This window comes from Chaetodon auriga, chromosome 24, assembly GCF_051107435.1.
Source record: "Chaetodon auriga isolate fChaAug3 chromosome 24, fChaAug3.hap1, whole genome shotgun sequence".
Classification (NCBI taxonomy): domain Eukaryota; kingdom Metazoa; phylum Chordata; class Actinopteri; order Chaetodontiformes; family Chaetodontidae; genus Chaetodon; species Chaetodon auriga.
Window position 1 is genome coordinate 14463531 of NC_135097.1, and position 23694 is coordinate 14487224.

Sequence of the window (23694 nt, forward strand, 5' to 3'; positions counted from 1 at the left end):
CACTGCTCAAGATTCCACTAATGACCCTGGAATATGATCAAAAGCTTAAAAGTATTTGTAAACTTCCAGAACACAAGAATCACAGAGAGGGGATAAGAGAGAGAGGAGAGCCAAGGAGAGTGATTCTTGTAAATGCCACATAAAAGAAACATGAATCTGACATCCAGTAATCCTGTGAGTACGCTACTGTTTTCTGGTGGTGTGGTGAAGGTTCAAACAAGCTATGCCCTTCTGCCCATTAGAAAAACAGGACTAGGGTAGTGGGGTCAGACTCTGACAAGCCTTGCCTTGGGAAGAGCTAGTCAGTGTACAGTACAAGCACAGAGTATGGTAATCGGAGGCCAACAGCAACTCTTGTCAGCCGTATGTTGCTGCCTCTTGAATCCCACTTCTCAATTGTTAATCTGTTGCATGCTTATTTGCTCTTATCGGGATTCGTATCCATCCATTTAATGCTTACCTATGTTTAAGTAATCATTAATAATAAGATAAAATTGATGATAATGAGCCTTGCAATTTCTTCAAGGGTGTTCGAATGATTTAAGATTGGTATGTGTAGTTAAACCTTTTTGTCAGTTGGTCATGATGCCCAAAGGCAGCACAATGGTTGAATTTGTCCCCTGAAGAAAGACCACATCATCAGTTGATTCATCAAGGGCCCCAAAACAATATAGCCTATTATGTTTCTGTCCAAGTGACAAAGCCCTCTGATCGACAGAGGAGTTCTGATGGGAGCGAAGGAGGAAGAGAGATGACGTTGGAATAAATTCACCAAGTCTCCTTAGGGAGAAGGTCAGGGGAGAAGCTCATCATTTCCTCTTTCCAGCGGCCGGTCAACATCGATTAGTTATAACCGTGATCATGCTCATTCCTTAAGCCTGACCATAAAAAGTCCAACAACCATAAAACAAGAGTAATTTTACCCAAACTGAAATGTTTCCCAAGCCTTGACTAATGACTTATTCAATCCAAAGATCGATCTTTGCCCTAAGCGAGGTGTTTTTGTCCCTAACCCTAACTAAAACTTAACATTGTCACATCATAAAATAGATTCAGTTTTCAACAGTGATTTCTAACCGTTTTGAAGACACTAACAAATGATGTTATCCTGCAGATCAGATCAGACAACTGTTCAACATTATGTGTCTCCTTCAAGTTGCATTCATAGACATTTAACTTGCCCAATCATGAGCAATACAATTGTGGGTGGTTTAGGATATCTTTGGAATATCACCTGTGTTAAAGGACAGTGTTGAAAATTCTTAAGTGCCTTGGGTATTGGTTGGTGTGTGGGACCTCAGGGAAGCAGTGCTGTCATCGCAATCCTTTGCTCTTAAATCACATTCAGCGCCTCAAGTTGCACCTGAACAATGGCTGAAGCAATCTCAGGTGACGATATTGGCCATGGCTCTGGTGACAGAGACAACAACATTTGTACTGCCCCAAGGAAGGACACAGGAATTTAATACGCACCTTTTTCAGTTTGGATAAGCACACTGTCTCATTTCATGGGCTTGATGGCAGCTGTGATGCAAGCAGTTGCACTAACCCCTTTGTACGTGTTGTCTGTAGAGAGGTGCTTGAAAATCCTGCGACCGAGGTCTTTTTTATGTAGTCATCCTGCCAACAGAACAAAGGGGTTCCCCCTGACCACTGGTTTATCTCCTTCTTGGGCTGGGTTGTTGTCGACACTTTTTGTGGCATTGGCAGAGGAGCCCCTGGTTCAAAGTACCTTCTCCGGTGAGCCTGGGGCCATGGATGACAGGGCCAATTAACTTAAGAGCAGACTTTATGTCCAGAGGAGGTCTGAATCCAGGGAAGTCCTTACGTGGTCTCGTGTTCCTTCGCCTGGTTGAAGTTAACTGGTTTTGCTTCTAGGATGATTGTGTTGTTTGTTATGTTTGTCCTTTTTCTATTTGAACAACAGTAGGCTGCCTCTGGGTAGGATATTATGGTGCACACATCAGGGCTTTCTTTATGCCTTCTGTCTTTTCAGTCGTCTCCTGTTGTCTCTTTGAAGGGTTGCGGTGGAGTGGTCAGGTTAAAATGGTGGTGCTACTTTGATGCTGTGGTTTCACAAATCCAGTCTCCTTCTCAGGGTTATTATTGTAATTCCTGTGGTATCAATTCTATCCACTTTGTCAGAATATTTGTCAATTGATGTTTGCTAGGATTGCCAAGATTTCAATGTATCTAATTTTGTGAGTTGTGTACTCTGAATATGTTGCATGCTTGTCCTACTGGCCTAACCTTTAAAAACACTGACCCTTCATAAGATGAGTTTAAGTTGCTTGCTAATGACTTTTTTTCATTGAAGGCAACTTTAAGCTGAGATGACCCCCCTGTAAAGGACATAAATCATTTTACAGTAATTACACTTCTACAGCAGTGCTTTGCCTTTACTTGGCTTTTATCCTAAAAGTGTTGTACCCCTGTCAGAGAATTGTAGACTGCAGCAGAGGCTGCAAACTGTTACCGTGCACACAGGTATCTCTAGACGTTTGAGAAAAGGACAGAGGTTGGTAAAAGCACTAGTTAGGTTGTTGAAGAGAAACAGCAAAGCAGAGATAAAGAGGCAGAATGGGAACTAAAAGTCAGGAGCTTATCTTAATTTATCTTTTCATTTATTCATGGAGAGTGCTTTTCCCTCTTCAGGTGCACTGATTTGAAAGTCAGGGTAACGTAAGTTTTGAATTGTTCTCACAGTTCGTTGTTATGCAATTTGTTTGGGTAACATTACACCACTCACCAGTAGGTACCTATACAGTATAACACTGCTGACACTGCTTAATTAAAATCACTGCTTTGGAAAGAATTTTCACCGTTTGTAAGCAAGTGTTTTGCTTTTAAAGTTGTCATCATGCTAGCATGAAAACTGCCATGTGCAATACCACACGAAAAGGCACAGAACTCCTGTTCACGTCACCAAATGAAGAGGAAGCTTCAGTCCCTGTCTCTGTGAACGACACCTGTTGCATCTCTCTGCAGTCACGGTGATGCAAATGAAATGAGGATGTTGAACAATTTGAGCTGTGTCAAAACAGAAGCACCTGAAGCAAATTAAAAGAAAGGATGTTCAAAATTAAAATAAAACCACATAACAACAATGAGTCATACTTGGCTATTAATGTGGTCCACATACTGTATAAACAGCCCATTTTCTCCTGGCTTGGTGATAACAGCGTTAACCTATTTGTGGCAGCTCAAGCCTAACCATTAAATCGCGACACACACACACACCTCTGTGTGTAAGTCACGCATGTGTACGTGTGTCAGCATGGCTGAGTCGTACTAATGACATACAGATTTGCATACATGCACACATGTGGGACTTCGTTAATATGATAACTAATCACATGAGGGAGAGTACATGTTTCTTGTCTTACATGACCCTTTTCATCCGCACGCACACAGATGTTGGAAAGACAGGTTTAACCAGAGGACGCTACACCGGTGTAGATGATACGACTTGGTGACATCTTCAGGGAACATTAAGCAGGGACACTGGATCTCACATGCTGTTGTCTTTGCCTTGTTACCGATTAAAAGCCCCACTTCAAATGCTGTAGCGTATGCACATCGTGTTCTTTGTGCTTGCTTGGATGAACATTTTAACTCATGTCAAAATTTGTGAAACCCAAGTGACTCTAGCTTATTAGTAATCTATATGACGTTTTATTTAGTAGTGACTGGGGACGTCATATAGTTCAGCTGGATAGCCTCTCTGATAGCAGCCATTGAAGCCATAGAGATTAATGCAGGGAACAGTAAATTACTTCTGCACTTTAATTAATGTGATTAAGAATGTGTTGTATTTAAATCTTTTTAACAGTTGAAATTCACCGTTATACTGTTAAAGTGACCCACGCTAAGGCAAAACACATGATTATTAAACTCCAGAAGTCAGTATCTTCCTGTTCTTCTCAACTTGAAATCTGAGCATTCAATAAAAGCTTCCTAACGTTACCAGAGAACCATTTCAATAGTTTAAACCCTGCACAGGTGATCATTGTCTGTAGTGAACCTCCAGCATGGGATTTCAGGGTGTTTTCTTCCTTGCACAAGTCAAGAAAGCACAGTGGTATGAGTAGCCTACCGTTACTTTCCATTTAGCTTATTAGGTGAAATCCACCGGTAATAAGATCTTGATCAAGGCATAGTGCCAGCGGTTTTCACTCGTTTGCTCACTGTTGTTGAAAATAAAGAGTAATTCCAGCAGTTGGTTTGTCACCTCTGTGTGAGAGTATGAGTATAGATTTTTTCCCCAAAGTCTCTTGGGGATTCAGTAAATCACCTCTCCTATTTCCATACTGCGCCCAATGCAGGAAGAGGCTCGTAGAAGCATGACATTGTTATGTCTGTGTAGATACCACTGATACAGTATTGTCTAACTTTTGCAGTTGTATTCACATTGCAAGAGACCTCGCCAGTAGTTTTAGCTGTTGGTTGTTGACAGAGACGGGGTGGTAAGATGAAATATTAATAGTGAAACAGTTCAAGTAAGAGTCATGCTGAGTTGGACTTTTGACTGAATTCATTGATTCCTAAAATGTTGTTCTTGTTGTTGCCTCATGCTGGGTGTCTCTCTTATTTTTTTTTTATTTTTATTTTTTTTTCCAGAAGTAGCAGCTCTGAAAGCACACATGGTACTTTTTTTTGTACTATGACTAAATATACAAATAATGTATCAAACAGAAGTAATTAGAAATGAAGGCATGTTTCATTCTTCAAATACAGGCCTGTTTCCCCTCTGCAGTTAAGGTTAATGAAAGCCTGGTCAGTAAGTAAGTCTAGAAATTTGGTTTTGAAACATGAACCGACACCTCTTTCCATTGAAGTCATAGTTTGGGTGAAAACTACAGGACTTTTGATCTGAACAGGCTAACTAGCAGGTTAACAAAGGTTGACTATGTCAATACAAACATTAAAGATTAACTAAGATATGCCACGGCAAGTTGGACAGTCCCCTCTAATAATGAAACACACACACATAAAGAGTGTGTGTGGCTACTGTGCAGATTAAAATAACAGCAAAATAACAACCAAGCTTGCACATGTTTGAATTTGAAAGATTTCTAAAGGTAGGATAACTACTGGAGGTCCAGTAATAATCCAGTAATATTTTTTCCTTATAAGAAATAAAAGTACAAACAAAACCATATTTAGGTAACTGACTTACTTGAGACACATAACAGCGAGCTCAACTGTGTGGTTTTTAATATTGTTTAGATACTAGAACAAATAGTTTTCTCACTGCTACTTTGCTCATATGCTTGAATGTGTCTAGAACTTTCTTATTTTTATTTTCAATAACTGAAATGTGGACTCGCATGTTTGCCCTTAATGTGTCCTTGTTTTGTTCTTCTCTTTTTCTCCTTTTGTGTGAATGTGTGCGTACGTGCGTGCGTGCGTGTGTGTGTCAGTGCCTTGCATGTCATTCATGTGTGTCGTGTTCTCGCCACACTCCTCGCTGTCTGTGCATTTATGGTCAAGTAGGGATGACAGCTAAGTGGTGCTGAGAGAGAGAGAGAGAGGTGTTGGACGGTGTGGCAAGAGATGGAAAGGACATCGACAGCAGACAGTGGTTACTGCTTTTTGGCTGTGAGACTTTTTCTGGAAGTAAAGGGGGTGGAGTCCTTGCTTCTCCAGTGATGATATGACGGTTAAAAAAAAAGAAAAAAGAAAAAAAGTGAGCTGCAGTGTTCGGTGTAATGAAGGGTATCATAGAGCGTAAGGAGTGTGTGGAACATGTGGCTAGGCTTACAAAAGCAACCTCAGCTTCAGCACCAGCCTTGGCCTCGCTATCTTTCCTTCTTGAAATACTGAGTATCAAACTGTTGCTGGCATCCAGCTGGGGTTATTTACTATACTACAAGGGTCACTAGAGACTTTATAGCTCTGCCTCTGGGTCCTATCAGCTCTCCAGAATGATATATCATCAATAAAATATGGTCACCCCAGCTCTGTGTCCCACACTGTAAAGATGGCATGGCTGTCGTAACTTTATATTTGTTCACAGTTGCCATGACATATTTCTACATGGGAGCATGTATGCTGCTCTGTACACTTTTTTTATATATATATATATATCTTCTGATGTGCTCACTTTGGCCTGGGAGAAACAGAAAGACATGATAGATGAGCTATATTTGACCAACTATCTCTTCATTTGATATCTTTTCCCAGTGTTGAGGGTAATGTATTACAAAAGTAATGTGTGACAGTATTATGTTATCTTTTGCAGTAAGAAAATAATATGTTACTAAATATGTTTTCTGTAATATTATTACCTCTAAATATAAATATGATAATAATATAAAGTATATATATTACATTTACATTACTTACTAGTACTACAGTTTTTATTATATTACATTTTAAAAGTAACACGCAACGCTTCTCCTGCCTTGTTTCACACACACACACACACACACACACACACACACACACACACACACACACACTCAGCAGCTGGAGATATCCTTGTCAAAATCCAGGATATTAACAAATAAAGCCTGGGAGAATGAGGCATATTGAATGTGTTCATTCCTCTGGCTCCTTTTGTGCTCTTGCCATCATCCACCACTGTGGACATTAAAGCTCTGTCTCAGCACTTGTGCCCGGATTGTAGATGAAGAACAAGGCCGGCACTGCAAGGCGTAGTGCCGCGTCCTCCATCTGCTCTGGCTGGGAGCTCCGCTTTGTTCCATGTGTTGGAATTGAACAGGCTTCGTTTCACCTTGGACATGGAATGGTAGCCATCTCGCCTGTCCTGGTTGAATTTCATGGCTGGCGGTAATATACTGTAGGAGAACTCTAAGCAGCAGCTCATTGGGCGAGGAAGTAAATTGCACTCTCCTTAGACTGTGCATTTAACCAAGTTCACAAACTTCTTTGTATGTCTTCAAGTAGAATTTAAAACACAGACAAATTAAACACTTAAAAAAAAAAAACTTCAACATTTAATTAAAGGTTCTCTGTTCATGTAGGAAAAAAGCTTTTTCACTTTATGGCACTGTGTACTTGATGTAATGGTGTCAATCATTGACACTTAATTGCAGTGGAGTTCATTATTGCTGATAATGTTCATACTGACACAATGTTACCTGTCATTTTCGGACAGACACCTGATTTCATGCATGCCCCTTAAAAGTGAAACTGGTCACTAACAGTAAAGCACATTGGTCCAAGGAAAGTCTCAAAATTTTGCAGCATGTATAGAAGTTGTACTGTGTGTACAGCTCAACTTCCCAGATTAAAAAAAAAAAAAAAAAAAAAAGTGCTTTTCACAAGTTAATTGGATGCAACCTCCACCTAGAATTGATCTGAACATCTACTAGACACTTTCTTCAATACTTAACACCTGCCAACTGATGTCGCCACTCCGATCTTTAATTAGGAATTTGACCCAACAGCATGGATCAATATTTCAGATGAAAATTATGCATGCTTATTAAAACATTTTTTTTTTTTTTTAAATCGTCCGTAGAACATTGGAGGGAATCCAGCAGGAGTGTGAGTCAGGTTCTGTTCCCCTTTTATTGAGCAGTGGGATGAACTCCTATATAATTTGCTAACCCTCCCTCCCACTCTTTCTTCCCCTTGCTCCAATCATGTCTGTCACTCTATTTGTAACTCAGAGAGTAACTGTGTGGCCCATACACTTTACTCAGTGTAAAGTCTACCTGAGCCATCATAGGTCAGTGTGACATGTTATTCTTTCAGGAGGTGACGAGAGGCTGAATGCTCGGTCTACTGAGTGTGTTGCACCCAATAGCTATTTATTAAAAGTTACTATTTATATTTCTGGGATTCAGTGTTTTTATAATTGGTTGTCCCTCTTTATGTCATGCGTTGTTTTCATATTATTATTATTCATTTTGGCAAAGTTTCTTTTGTTTAAAAAAAAAAAAGACTTAATTGGATAAGGTGGTGTTGTAAAAGTCACAAATGCAGGCTAAATACAGAAAGGGAGGACGCTTTTTTAAAGAGCCCCACAACACAGTCCTTTTTTAATGAGTTAGAATCTTGGGAGGAGTTATTTGGAGAGTAGAAAGAAGTGCAAAGTGAATGTCAAGAAGTTAGCTGTTGCCTGAGAGGTCCTCTTTTGACCTTTAAGACTTGTTTTTTTTAAAGAAAATATCAATGCTGCCTTCTGAACATCCCTGGTAGTTGTTTTCCTCCACCATCTCAATTAGCAGCTCTGTGTTGAGGCTTATGTGTGGAATCGCACTCTTGTAGACGTCTAATGCTAATTGCAGTCTGACTTTTCTTTTTCTCTCTGTGCTATTATAGCTCATTTTGTTGTGGCTGTGTTTTGGTGAGCAGGTGTACTCAAGTGACATTTTGCGTTGCCCTTTGAACTGATCCATCTTTTCTTTCTCTCTCCTTTTTCCTTCTCCTACAGGTGACTCATCTCAAGTCGGTAAGTCGGCTTCTGTCTATACCTTCCGCCTCCTATGCATGTTCTATTATATGCACTCACCCTGCTGTCATAATGACTGTTATGACTGACAGTTGACAGCAAATGATGAAACTTTCCTTTGAACAGCTGCTAACTGTTGAATAGAAATTACTGCTGAACCCACTTTCATTCTTCAGTATTGCCAACTACATTAGCTCTCATTTGTTTGTACTGTATGATGAAAGGGGAATTCCATCATACTAACTATGAAACTGCATTTCTTTCCAATGTAAGTGCAGATTTTAAAGGTTTCATTGACTGGCTCGCCAGTTTGGGAGCCCGGGCTCAGTGCTGTTTCATTAACATTGTGCTGTACAAAGTTGTTGAGATACACTGACGGCCTCATCAGAATCTTGTTCCCTATCAAATTCATTGTTTGCGAAAGTGACTCATGTGCTGGCTGAGATGCAGTGGTTCAGATTGAGGGGTATGGATTTCAGGAGGAGACTTGTGCTACTATGCACATGTGGTTATGCTGTATAATTTTCACCCATTATTTGTTCCTCTGCTTCAAGTGGGTGTGAACACTACACGTATCAGGCTTTCAATCTGTTTTCAAACGCTTCCCCTGTTTGAATGGGGGATTTGGTGGCTATTCAGATGTACAATGCATATCCTCACTACTATTAACGGCTCGTTTTCTTTTAGCTCTTCCACATTGCACTAAATTTCAGAATGGCTTTCCCATTTGTGTAATTTATGGGAGAGAAATGCATAGTTATGGGCAAATACCATTTCATCCTCTGTGTTGTTGTGTACTTGTTCTCAAGTGCTCTGGACCATTAAGGCATTTATTAAAACACGCACACAGACTTTATCTGTAAATATGCTGACATGTCACAGTGTGCTAGTTTTCTATCAGCACATCATTTGGAATCGGGCGGTGAAGACATGACCGAGGGGTAGGATTGGGATAGGGGGATGAGAGCAGAGATGGACAGACTAATGGAACGTATCAACAACTCACACCAACAGTAAGAAAATGAGATGGGTAGAGTCTAAAAGTCTAGCTCACAGCACTTTGCAGCAGCCAACTCCTGCTTTAGTGATGTGTCAGTGTTATCGCACGCCTCCTAATAATTAGCTTTGTCTTGCTGCAGTACCTACTATGCATTAGGAATTGCAAATAGTAATCTACAGCACAGCAGAATGTGTAGCATGTGATGAGAAAAACATGCAGTCATGCTCACAGTTATGATAAAAAGGTTTTTAACCAATGGGGTCTGTTTTCCCTTGAGGGTTCTGCACTGTGATAATTCAAGTCTCCTCATCTTTATACATAAAAATATATATAATTTTTTTTTTTTTTTTTTATGTGTATATTTTTGTCTACTTGTCAAGCTTTGTCCAGAGAGTGTTTGGTCCACAGATCTGATGTCATCTGAATACTAATGTGGCATTTTGTCTGTCTGCGGCAGCTTGGAAACCCGGTGAGGAGTGGAGGTTTGGTTAGGGACATGTTCAGCCCCGGGGTGCAGTGCAGAGTAGGAAAAAAAAAAACCTTCAAATACCACACCCATTTTTTACTATACCCTGCAAGAATCAAGATCCAAAGAGGCGAAGGAATAAAAAACTAATTAAAATTTGATATTGGAGGCCAGTGCAAGTAGAGTTTCATCGTCATTAAGACCACCAGGCAAAAAGGAAGGAGATAATTCAGTTTTGCTTTTGAGGTACGAGCTGTTTCTGTGTCAGTCTGCAAATTCAACACAGCTCTGGTGTGTGTGAATTTTTGTGCGTGTACATGTTGTCGACCTTTGTAGACCCACAAGGAAAAATTCCACAAATCTGTCATCATACATTTTCTGAACAGCTTTTTTTTTACGTATTATTTATTTATATTTTGTTCTGCATGCAGTGTAGCACGCATTGATTATTGAGCAGAACAGTAGCACTTCTCCTGAAACACTACTAAAGCTCAGTGGTTTACAGTAGTTAAGTTTTAGGTGATAAAATGTATTTATTTTTGTGTACATAAATTAATAAGTACTGTTATTCCAACATTATTTGTTGCCTGCGCAAAAGTCGTGTTTTGTAGCGTGGCAGTCATTAACATCTTGTGATTACCAAACTATCTTTGTCAAATCACTGTTATTGGTGGTGAGATGCATCATTTTCCTCCATTTCTTTAAAAATGGATCAGCTGTGTAAACTAAATACCAGATCTTACTGGTGCAGTGCACATGCTCGCACGCACACTCTCCCATCATTCCCCTGTGGCTTTGTCAGAATTTGATAAATGCTGTCCAAATCCACATGGGAACGGACGTCACACCCAGCTTGACATCAGTGTTGCAAAATATATCATGGCTGGAAGTTAATATTGCTGTTTTTCTAGACAGTCATCTTTTTCTTTTCACTGACAGCCTTATGAGGCAGGTAGTGCAGAGATAATTGTTGTCCCTTAGATATAGAGGCAGGCAGACACACTACAAGTGGCGATCCTTATCCTATTGCAGAATTTCATTCTGACTCCAAAAAATGGCATTGGCAGAGGCACAGACATCTTTCTGTGTACATCTCTCAAGCCTTGTTCTCCTCAGCTCAGATGATTAGCATCTCTCTTTCCCTTTTTTCTCTCTCCCTCCCTTGAATGCCAACCTCAGGCTAGTCAGAGCCAGTAGAAACCTCTTTAAGCTGATGCTGCAATGGGATTGGCCTGCTCACCAAACATGTTACTGCGAATGCTCAGTGAACCAAACATCTACAATTTGGACAAGGAAATGAGGGATTCAGGCTCTGTGCTGGGTGGAGGGTGGCACTTTTAGAACATATTGTTTCTCTCCACACTCTGTATCTAAAGCGTTAAATAGTCAGACAAACCCCCACAGAATGTGTCCATGCTTAGAGCTATTTTTTTAATTCAGTCATGCTTCTTTTTTTGTGGGGAAGTTCATTACAAAATTTGCTTTATTCTGAGCTAATACAGGCATGAAGGAAATGCCCTGCTGTGAACACTGAAATGGTTCATAACTTTCCTAATTTCTGAATTTCCGTCATCACCTTGCTCATTAAAATGATGCACACAGAGGCTATGCTCTGTTTGATAGCAGCAATCTGGCAACTTTCTTGAACAAGTCTTACACATCAACCACAAGTGTGGAAAGCAAGGCAATAAAAAGGCTCTATTATCCCTGAAAACACAACCAGTACTTAAGTTATTTTCCCTGCCTGGTGATCAACAGGACAACCTCAGAGGAGCCCCACAAAATGGCCGTTCTACAATATAACAACTGAGCCTGTGGCCACATTTACATACTAGAGGAGGGTGGTAATGAGATAGCTACCTGAGATAATTACTACTCAAGGCGACCGGCTCTCATCCCCTACCGCAGGGAACCAGTTTAACTCACTACAATTAAACAGCCGTTCATTTGCTCCATTTTAGGCGCCATTTATGCCATTTTATGCTTCACTGTGTCTTAACACAACGGTGGCTTAAATAGCTGAAACTTGAACCAGCAAATGTGGAAGAATGCTTGGATGTATGGATTTATAGATCGTAAAATGATAGGCAGACATGAGGAAGTGATAATGATTTAAGCCCTTTGTTCGGATTCAGATTAATAGAACACACTGGCCTCATTTGTGTGCCAACTACTCAAATTAAACAGGCTGCCTCTCCTCTGGCATTGATATGCATCTCACATTTGGAGTAGATCCTATCTGATGTAGCTGGATTACATTTACAACTGATGGTAAAATGTCCCTTTCCCTTATCGAAATGTTCCTCTTGTAGAATATGCATTCTGTAAAATTGTCAGTGGACAATTGTTCCCACCCACGAGTATCCTGACAGGCTCTTTTCGACAGGGACGGTAGTCTGTCTCCTTCCTTTAAGACTTAATTGGGTTTTTGTTTTTGCTGAACAGTATGTGGATCACTGATGTTATACATATGTCGCCCTTGTTCTTTTTGTTACAGTTTCTTTCAGACTGGAGCTGGTTTAGATGGTTCTCTGGTCATTGTCATGGAGGTACTCAGATCTAAGAAAACGGTCATTATCACTCAGAACAGATTTTAATTTCATGTGGAATTGCAGGTTTGACCCTTTCTCGCAGTATAGAAAAGCCATAAATGTCTGGCTGTATATTCAGTGTGACTGTGGTAGGGCTTAGAAATGACATCATTAACACTAATGACAATAAATCCTGACTTGTAAAATGTTTATGTTGCTGACGGTAACTCTGTTACTGCTCTGCTGACTTTCCGGCTTTTTTTTTTTTTTTTTTTTTGGGAGGCTGCAGAAATCCCTGACATGGCAATCACTCAAACCTGCCGCTGTTATATTTTATCCATGTCTTGTCTCAAACGAATAAATTAAACTGTAATATCTTGACTGCTGAGAAATTGCGTTTGGATTGTTATAAATGACAGTGTGTTGATAGTGTGTGATTGTTGAGCTTTGTGTATTCAGCTGAGCAGTGTGAGGCTACACACTAGGAATAAGCGATGGAGAGCACTGCTAGATCTACATTGGTTCCAGCGTGTGAAGATTAACGGTATCCGCTTCTATTAGCCTCAGAGTAATTGTTAAGACAGCGATGAACAGTCCAGAGCTCTAATCCTCAAATCAAAGAGAAGTTGCACAGACCCCCAACATTCAGGTTTGATTTCCTTCTGTCGTAAAATATGACTAAATCTTTCCATCTTGATCAGAGATCACAGCACAGAGGAGACTTCCCGTATTTGCTAATTTGATTCAGGGTTCTTAAGAGACTAACACTAACTACAGTAATGCAAGTTCTGTGGAAATATGCTGATTTCACGGTAGAGGTGGTGCTTCTCAGCAAGTCTGGGGGTTCTTTAACCTGCGGTAAAGGTGTGATTTACTGTACACTGTGAGGAAAAAAAAACTGCATCTCCCCGGAAAGTGAGAGTGAGTATGGGAGTGTGAATATAAAGACGGGGGAAAACTCTGGGAAAACAATGAGCAGAGATGAAAGGTTCAGGGAGAACAAAGCATGTCAAGGAGGTGAGCTGGCTGTGTAAGAGTTGCTTTTGTGTGTTTGTGCATGCAGTGTGCGCACACACGCTTGCAAGACTCAATTGCGGGATTGTGAGGAAGAAGGACTATGAGCAGAAAAAACACGCAGACTTACAGTTTATCCTTCCATGTTGACCTAACCTTCAGATAATCCCCTGATGTTTTAAGTAACACAAAACGTCCTATCTCTGTTCATATTTCTTCCCTGGCATCCGTTCACACGATACCCTTTGGCGTTTGTGTCGAGTCCAGGGCTGAACTTCATTACAATGCTCGGCAGGCTCATTGCACATCTATTAGTTTGATTTGGCTCCGTGAGGGGGTAGAGAAGGAGCTGGCATGTGATTAGAAAAAGGGGAGAGAAATAAGACAGCGTAATGTGGTGGTATTATGGGAGCAGCAGGGTGTTTGCTAAGTATAGGGCCAGGCTACTGCTGTAGATGGGACTTGGTGCCCTGTAGCTCCATAGCTTAGAGGTCACAGCCATAGCTTATTACCAACAGCTGGTGCTGGATACTGCCCAGGGCCAATGGCATACATAAACACACACTACCTTACAAACATACATAAACATCAATGCACATTAGATTGACTACGTTCATTCCCTAACTTGATTATGTTCACTCCTTTTTTGATATACATGATGTTGTGGGTGCAGGAGATAAGAAACACACATCACCACATGAGGACGAGGTGATTTGCCAGGTTTTTCATCTCTCAAAAAAAGGAGAGAAACAAATGAGCATGGTAGAATAAATGTTAATTTCTTGAAAAATACTCTGTCCATACCCGATTCATGAAATTTTAACTGTAAAATCCTGAAGTGAACACTCAGCATATACAACCTCACATGGATCATCTGAAGCTCCGTCTTGTTCTCTCTCTCTCTCTCTCCCTCTCTCTCCCCCCCCCACCCCCTCTCACACACACACACACACACACACACACACACACACACAGACTAAGACTTACCTGTGTTGCCTCAGAGCTGTGACCGTGTGACTGCGGGTCTGAGGAGGCGGTGGCAGACGTAGTCAGCGGCCAAACCGTCTTCTCCTGCAGACTCTAATGGACTGTGTGCTCTCACCAGTGAACTCTACACAGAAGCACTGTGTAGAGAAAATTGTGTGTCTGAGACAGAGGGAGATCATGTTCGAAGTTTGAAATGGAAAGAAAAGTGATATAAGTTAAACTGTGACGGGAGAGGCACAGAGTTGTGACAAATGGTCTTTGGGCAAGGTTAAACTGTAAATTTAAGAAAAAGTGCAGTGACTTTGGAAACCTAGTCAGGCACCTTATGTGGCATCTGACAGTATTGAAAACCAGCCTGGTCCCCACTGCCACCGTTAACCAGACATGTACATTTACATGGCTGTCATTTTTTTGATGTACAACCTTGTGCATCACCAGTTGTTAAACATGAAGCGGAAAATAACTGCAAAGTTCACCAAATGTATGTCATATCGATTGTCATGTTTCATAATTTCACAGCTGACAATTACCAAAGCTGCTGCTACATATACAATACCTCAGCACTCCCAGTGGCATTCATAAGTCACACATACAGTATCTGTAAATGATCATTAGCAGTGACGTCTCAGTCAAGTGCAAATGTCACAAAGGTAATCCACTATGGGATTGAGTTGCGGAAACATTTACAAAGTGTTTCACTGGGAAAGGGAATAGAAATAATGAGAATAATTGAAATTTGATTGACATATGAACTTACCACTTAATTGTCTTAAGAAACTAATTAAGAAAATAATCATTGTCATTAGATTGCACCTTTCTATTGTTTATTTATTTATTTTCATTTTTACTCGACTGCACCACACCTGGTTGACTGTGTCCATCTGCTGTGTGAGGTGCACACATTTAGACTATGCACTTTATGTGTGGTATACAGCTCATCCTGTGCAAGTAATGACAAACTGGACTGCAGCAAACTATGTTAGTCTGGCTGTGGTATTAAGTGGGCTGAAGTGATTTAAGCAGGTCTATGAAAGAAAGAGTACATAGAGTACTGGGCTCTGTGTGTTAGAGTGAAATTGTGCATTATGTCCATCAGAGGGGAAACCAGTACAACAAGACATAATACTAGGACATTATTTCAGCATCGTGTCTTTTAAAAGATCTACATACCTACACATTAGAAAATAAACACAACATATTCTATACAGTTTTATTGAATTATTTGCACATTTCAGCTCAACAAATATTTCCTTTTCAATCAATGACACAACATTAATGTTGAACAGTGACATTGTGTGCAGCTTTTCCAATTGGTGCTGCTGCACGTCATGGGAAATTTCAGTATCCCGGCCAAAATTCTGCTCACATAATATCTGATTATGGACCCTATTTTCCCATGTTGTTTTATGTAATTGACTAATGGGAACAACATTTTTCCCAGTATTTAGTGAGATCGCTGCAGCAGGCACATGTGAAACAGGCTGCACTGACCATTTGTATACCATCCAAGTACATCATCTAAAACTATTTGTTTTTACCACTAACCAGCTGAGATTGGTATTGTAAGTGTCTGATGACTCTGCAGAGATACATTTGTTAAAGAGTAAGATTTGTTTAAACAAAACAAAAAATAGTTTTTTACTAGACAACAGAAACTGTATGTATTTTTTTTCCAATTCTAATTTTTATTTGAATTGAGTATTGTTGACAGCCCTGGTTTGCATGCACGTATATGTGCGTGTGTGTGTGCAAACTTAAAGAATAATACAGCGATGCAGATAGTTCATACATCATTATGACAGACACTGAGCTTCTGGCATATTTAGCAACTTCACAAACACACTTTTCCCATTTCTCTATCTTGCTTAAACTAAGCTCTAAGACTGGTATCAGATCATATATTGCCACGACAGAGATCTCATCTGACTTGTGCTAATGTAAAAATCAGATTCTGTCCTTTTTCTACTGCACAGACAGAAATGAAAAGATTATTTCTGTCACTTAAGAAAAAAAAAAAAAAGACATGTAGAAAGGCTGCATTGTAGTCAAAAACACAGAAGTTGCTGTGATGGAAGAAGGATTAAAAACTCTTACATAAACACTGTGATAGAGATCATTTGCTCACGATGTTGAATTTTAAACACAAACTATATCATTTGTGAAATAAGTGAAACCCTCATATGATTAATGTGAACAAATCAGGCTACTGTGGAAACAGTTGACCTCCTCTTCTTGTATAAGCAAAGTGTGATAAAATATACTACTCTTTAATCATTTCCCCTTCACACACAATCCTTAGCATACGTCAAAATTAGGTTTCATTTTTTAATGCTTACTTTATGTGTAGCTGTTCTGCACAATTGTTTTATTTTGGCAACACCCTCATTTCCTGATTGATGACTTAAAGCATCTGGTCTCATGTGACGTTATTCCTACATTAATCACTGCATAATTTAAACACAACCCAGTCTCACCCCACCCCCACCTGTGAGGCTTTGGAGCCCAGGGATCCCAGCATGCCACAGCCACTGTGTATCTGTTAGTGATAACTGCTCTGTGGTTCCCAGACCACGGTCAGCAGCAGCCCACAGCAGGCCTGATCGATAGGGAACCCAATAGGAGGGATGAGGCCCATGAATCAAGCTGTCTGGATATGAACACGCGCACACACACATCAGGATGCATACAGTAAGCATGGAGATAAAGCATAGCACAAACACAAGTGCTTATGTTGAAAGATCATTGATGCCCCCTGCCACCAGTATTAGCACCACTATGCAGACACGCACACACATAAAGAGGATGTTTTGTTTTTTTTCAGCGAATCAGGCATGTGATAAAGTGGCACGTGGAAATACCGGATATGTTCTGTTATGCTTCACAAACCGGTTTTCAGTCTTTTGTGGTGGCTGCTGGTTCCACAGCTTAGAATTTCATTACACACATTAGCGCAGCTTTTGTTTGCGGTGCACCCTTTCATTTAAGATAGAAACATGAACATGAAATTCATTGTTTATTAAATCATGGCTTTCATCACTAAGATAAATGGATGCAGCTTTACCATGAACTGTGATTAGTAGATAAGAACTTGTGCTTTTCTCCTGAAAAGCTTGGCATAATGGTGCAGTAACATGGCAAGTAGCCACTTAAGTGCAATGGTAGTAATGTGGTTGCCAGATCAGGTCAGGTCAGGTCAGAAGCTTAAATTACTCCAGGTGTTCCAGAGATGCCATGTATTTATGATAACTCCAGGGTCAGTCTGTACTTTAGTGTGTTTGTAATGTTCTTTTGTAAACCATTTTGGCAACTGTGATTCAGTCTTGAAGTATCCCAGTAAATGGTTTGAAGTTACACGTTGTGCTTTCTACACATTTTTAAAGCACTGTACAGCCCATTTCTATTACCTCGCATGATAAGACACGATGGATTTAAAAAAATAAATAAATAATCTGTATTCCACCATCTCAGCAGCCAGGTTTATGGTACATCCCATCTCATAAACCAGCAGAAAAGAACCCCACAGCCACCAGTACAAGTGCCAGGAGTCTAGTTGGGATTGTGGCTGAGGCTGCTGCATTGCTGCTCTGCTGTTTTATGGTGGACTAGCTAGAGTTTGATTGGACCCTGGTTCCCTGGCTTCTGGTCTCACACAGAGTGTGAATGTTTGCTGGATGGATGTTTGGATGTCAGTGGCTGGCACAAGATTTAATCGCAGCCCCTCCTGTCTCAATATATCTCTGTGAGTCAGTAGATGGTCCATGGTCTACAATATATGGTCCAGTGGAATCATCTAAAATGATGCACCAGCTTTTAGGGGGGAGACAGGCAAAAGACAGACACCAAAGTCATGCATTCATTTCCTTCTTTGGTGCATTTTACAGCCTCAACAAACACACTCCATTTACATGCACGCAATAAAGTAGGATACTGGGAGAAATTGAGACTCAGAATTGGTGTTTACATCCACTTGGTTGTTGTAACACCACATATTGTTCAATTTATTTTCCAATGCGGAGAGCAATAAATGTATTGGTTGGGACTTCTGACATGATGGCAACAGTCAGACTGTCTCCCTCAGTTCCCAGTTAACACAGATACCTGTGGTTATTTTTTCTGTCAATGCTCCCATTACTTCAAGGCTAAGTTGAACAACAATGGTGGAAAAAACACATCAGTTTGTCCTTTAACTCTTCCTCAGCAGTCCTGTGGTGTTGCTGTGTAGAAAAGTGTCCACTGAGCTGGTGCTTGGAGGTGATAAATTGGGGTCCGGTAGACCTGGAGTCTTATCAGTGCTACTAAGGCCTGCAAACTAGGAGAACACAGGGTTTGCTCTGGGGTAAGACACAGCCAGGCTACGAGGGTAAGGCTGATCTATCACTGCACAGACACAATAGGATTCATGTTGTAAGGGCCTCGGCGAACACTGTGAGAACAAGAGGGCCAATAGCTGCAAGAGTGTGTGTTTATTGAGAGAGGGAGACACTAGTAATTTATGCTCGCGTGTGTGTGTTTGTGTGTCTGCGTGCGCAAGATCTAAGAGTTGTCGTATATTTTGATATGAATCACTCACACAAAATTTTGTGTATGCCATTGAGTGTAGTGCGAGGAGGTGTATTCCACTCTGCAGCAGAGATGATTGAGTTTTTACTAGAACCTCTGTTGGTGCGTAAGTGTGCGCGTGTGGGTGCATGTTTGTGATTGATAGATATGCTTGTTAAAAAGAGGCATGCGGCTGTGAAACGACCGACCAATTAAATCCAATCTGTTCCAGAGGACAGATGACATCATAAAAGTGCGTCATTCTGCCATTGCCTACATGATGCCCACACACACACACTCAGAAACAGATATATATACATGTCCCTGCACACAAGTATACATTCTATGACAGTTTGACAGCTCCTACTTTCCATAGAATAGCATTTGTTCACTTTGCTAAAAATATGGGCTTGACAGAAACGATCACCATCATTTACCTGACTGTCTTCTGCTCCTCCTCTTTGTTCCTCCTCCTCTGACCCCATGAGTGTGTGTGAATTAATGTGTGTTTCTGCCTGTGCATTTGGAATGGAGTATCCTTTGGAGCCGAATCAAACAGCATCTTGAGTTTCACGTGTGCAATATATGTGCAAAATCCAGTTTAGAAATGTTCAGCAGCAGAGATCCTGATGTCTTTTGGACACTCAGAAAGCTCAGTTAGTTGAAATATCAGATAGGGGAAAAAATAAATGGAAAAATAATTCATTTAGGTTATGTTTTAATCCCTCACTGTTATCTTTACGCTCTATTGTATTATTCTTCTTTTTCATTTAAAACATCTCTGCCTTTGCTTAAACAGTTACATTCACGCTTCCTGCTTCTGACAGACTTCCTACAGTCAGCTGACTTGATGCTTAAACATGCAACCTGATATTGCAACAAAATCCAAGACATAACAGAAAGTTAATAGACAGTGATTTGGATGAGAGCTTTTGTGTATTCATGTATTTTTTTCACAATCTCTGTCTTCCATCCCCTCTCATTTAACTGTAAAGCATAAATTCTGTTGTCTGAGAGGTAATTAATATAGATGAGACAGTTATGCAACACTTCTCCTCTTCTCAGCCTCATTGTGTCCCTCCTCCATTTTTTCATGGCTGTTGTGTCACTGCAGATAAAGTGGGCTGTACTTTTAAAATAGATTTCATGTCAGTTTTGTGGAAGCTACAGAGCCCAGCACGTGAAGAAAAAAAAGAAAAAAAAAAGAAAAGCACTGACTCTCTGCTCTCTATCTAGTGTAGTTTTTGGCATGATACAGCTGGTTTCAAGCTCTGTCTCTCATTCTCTCACCACACAAATAAAACTGCTCCTAAGTGAAGAATATGCAGCATCTCTGTAGGTTAACTGCTGCCTCTCTCAGACTGGTCCATAAACATTACAGAAAGTAACAATTGTGTGCCTTCCAGTGGCACAGCACCTTCATGTATGTTGACTTTTTTAATTATTAGATACCTGCAGCCATCACACAGCAGCAGGTACCTGGATATGGAAAACCTGCAATACCCTCCACTCAATATCTCAGTTTAATATATTTACAGTATGGCAAATGCGTCAAAGTATTGGCAATACAATCACTCTATTTTTTTAAGAAAGACCTTCTAAATGAACTGTTATTAAGCCAGACACAGGCTTCAGCTCCATGGCTGCTGATGGGCCTGGCAACTATAATATTTTTTACTATGTCCCGATAACAAATAATTGCCCAAAACTGCATATTATATCATATGATGTTGCATCAATTCAATCAGATATCAGCTATCAGGGTTCTGAGTTGAAAAGCCACCATTTAAATATCAAAATTCACATTAATACTGACGGTAAATTAAAGTTCAGTGCTCGTTGGCGTGCAGAAGAGAGAGGAAGCAGAAGCTGCGCTGGGCATGCACTCCTAATCTTTTGGCTGGTAAGCTCTTTTAACGCACAGCTGAGTTTCTCCACACGGCGACACCAACCGTTATCACCACTGTAGCTGATCATGTATGTATGTGTTGGAATCCCCCATAGACTGAATGCAATGCACGTACAGAGTTGATCATATAAGTACTCGTTCAAAGTAATAGCCACACTCAATATTTTATTTATTTATTGCCATACATTTGGCTGGATAAACTTGGAGTATCTGCATTGCAGCTTATCCAATGTGCAGAAAAGTACAGAATGTTGTTTACCATTAGATCCTGAGCGATCCTATCGCTGTGATTAGAAGTTGTAAATGACTTCATGATATTGCTGCTGCTGCTATGTGAGTAAAATGCCTCCTCTTATTTTGTGATCATCACATCATTCCTGCTGCTGAGACTATGTGCTCTTACTACACATATTAAATAATAAATATAAATCTAATTATTCAGTGATGTGTGAACATAATGGATAACATTTAGTAATACATTACAAACTGGCAAATTGTAGAGCAAAGCAAAAGAGGCTGAGCTCACCATACATAAAATGTACAGTTATGCCAGTGTGTGTGTGTGTGTGTGTGTGTGTGTGTTAGTGTCTCTGTGTGTAAAACCTTCCACACTGCAGTATCGAGTTTTGGACAGTGCTGAGAATATTCAATTTCCAATCTTTGCCACCCGGCATGGCTTAACTTTACTTCATAAACATCGATTCATGTAGAGGATTTACCAATGCAAAGTCACAGCTAAGATGTGGAGTTTGAGTTAGCACCCTGAACACCCTGAATGCATAAAGGGATAGATTGTATTTCCTAAATGACAGAAAGTGAAGCAGCAACTCAATTAGACTGCAAATATGTGTTTGTCTACCCTGTAATATACACGATGACAGCATTGGCCATCTCACAAGCAGACAGGCGCATTTACAGTCCTAACACGCCCACACACCTATTGTTTCATGTGCTTTCATGTGTCATCTAATTAGCACAAGTTCCTCGAGAGGACGACAGTGAAATGCACACACATGTACTACACACAAACAGAAAGCACTATTTACCTTTTGTCACATGGGAGAATGAGCCATATGGAGGACTGTGGTTGCTAAAATGTGGTAATTCAATTATAACGTGAACGTGGTTAGCGGCCTGCAGAACACCAGTGATAGCTTCCGACATTGTCAGTGGATGTGAGCTTTTCTGCTTATCTGCATGTGTAAATCCCATGCAGCCTGTTTTTCACAGCATGAGAAATAGAAAAAGTCACCTTATTTTGAGGTGTGAAGGATGCAGATCTACTCATAAGACATAATGTGTATTTTCAAGGAGTTGCTCCAATGGCAACTTTATCAGGCTGTGCTTGGAATGGGTGGTGTGTGCTTGTGTGTAGCTGAAGTGTGTGTCTGTGCGAATTGAATCGTACCGGAGTCTTGGCCTTGAATACTTATAACACCCCCCGTGCAGCACTCAGGAGCTAGAATTAAAGTGGATTTAAGGGAGGCGAGGGTTGGAGGAGAGCGAGGGTTTATAGCTCTGATTGCCATGCCCACCACTCATAATGAGACGCATTACAGAGTTGATGTTGTAAGATTAGGATGACTTGAGAGACATGAGAAGCCTTACAGATCAGAAGAGCGCAAGAGACTGAGAGATGAGCAGGGTAGAGAGGAAAATAAGGAAAGGACATGAAGGAATTGGGAGAGAAGAGAGTAAGTGGCTAGTGATATAAGGGGTAGTTTGGAGGAAACTGAGAGAAAAGTAAAAGATGGGAATAAGAAAGACAGAAAGAGGAAAAGAGTTTTGTTTTTTTCTCTCCATGTCTCTGCAGTATTTATTTGATTGATCTCACAGGGCTCGATGGTGGGAAGGGGCAACAAAGAAAGGATGATGGAGATGGAAATGTGCGGATGGTGGCATTGGAGAAAGGAGGGGCAAGAGCAAGAAAAGCAGACAGGCAGGACAGCAAAAAAAAAAAACAAGGGAAATATCTGCATTCCTGTCAGCGTGTGAGAACGGCAGAGAGGCACTCAGTTATTAAAACGTTGACAGCCTCTGACAGCAATATAGCTCCATTTTGCTCCGGCCCCATCACAGTCTTGACTGGAATTCAGAGCAGGCCAGGATGTAGAACACTGACAGGTGTTTGTGTCCCCTTTCTGTTAGAATTGCCAGTAAATAAAAAAAAGATATCTTCTGTCCATTCCCAGCTTGTTCAATTTGATTGTATAGTAAAGCTGATTTGCTGGGACGGCACATTCCCGCTCACGTTGAGGTTTTTGATACGCACTTAGATTCGTATGGCTGCCAGCTGTTGAACAAAAATCTGACTTTTGTGACAGTGCTTCAAAGTTTAATATCTAAAGATGGCTCTGCTATGTGACCGCAGCAAACAGGAAAACCAATCAATGTGGAGACGCTGACAACCTTCATGTCAGTTTCCCGTTTGCCAGTGATTCTTTTCTCCTGTTAAGCAGCAACAAGTTCAAGCAGGCTGGGATCCAGACTGCACAACTGTGGTGGATTATGTGATGTGTGTCCATGCTTGTTATTGTGCTATGGTAAATTGTTTTTTTTTTTGTTTGTGGATGTAAGATTTTAACCAACAAATTACCCTGATTTAAACCACTTTTAGCCAAATTTTAAATCCCCAATCCTCCAAGGCTGTTTCCTTCTGCAAGACGACACTGTCCAGTGCACTGTAGTTTCCAGTAATTGATGTCCTCTTAAGATGAAAACAGATCAGCAAATGTTTGAGTAATAGAATGTGAAGGGGGAAAAACGAGGAGAAGATGCAAATGAGCTGCTGAGAATGCACTAAACTCTGCAAGTAAATGAAAA

General features: G+C 40.5%; 1 protein-coding gene across 8 annotated transcripts in view; it reads left to right on the top strand.

The window, feature by feature from the left end:
* nrxn2b (neurexin 2b) overlaps window positions 1-23694 on the top strand; it is a 623496-nt gene that overhangs the window by 200961 nt on the left and 398841 nt on the right. For all 8 annotated transcript variants that reach the window (XM_076725432.1, XM_076725438.1, XM_076725436.1 and 5 more), the window contains one exon: window positions 8408-8425. In XM_076725432.1, the coding sequence (XP_076581547.1) occupies window positions 8408-8425 (18 nt within the window). The remainder of the gene's footprint in view (window positions 1-8407; window positions 8426-23694) is intronic.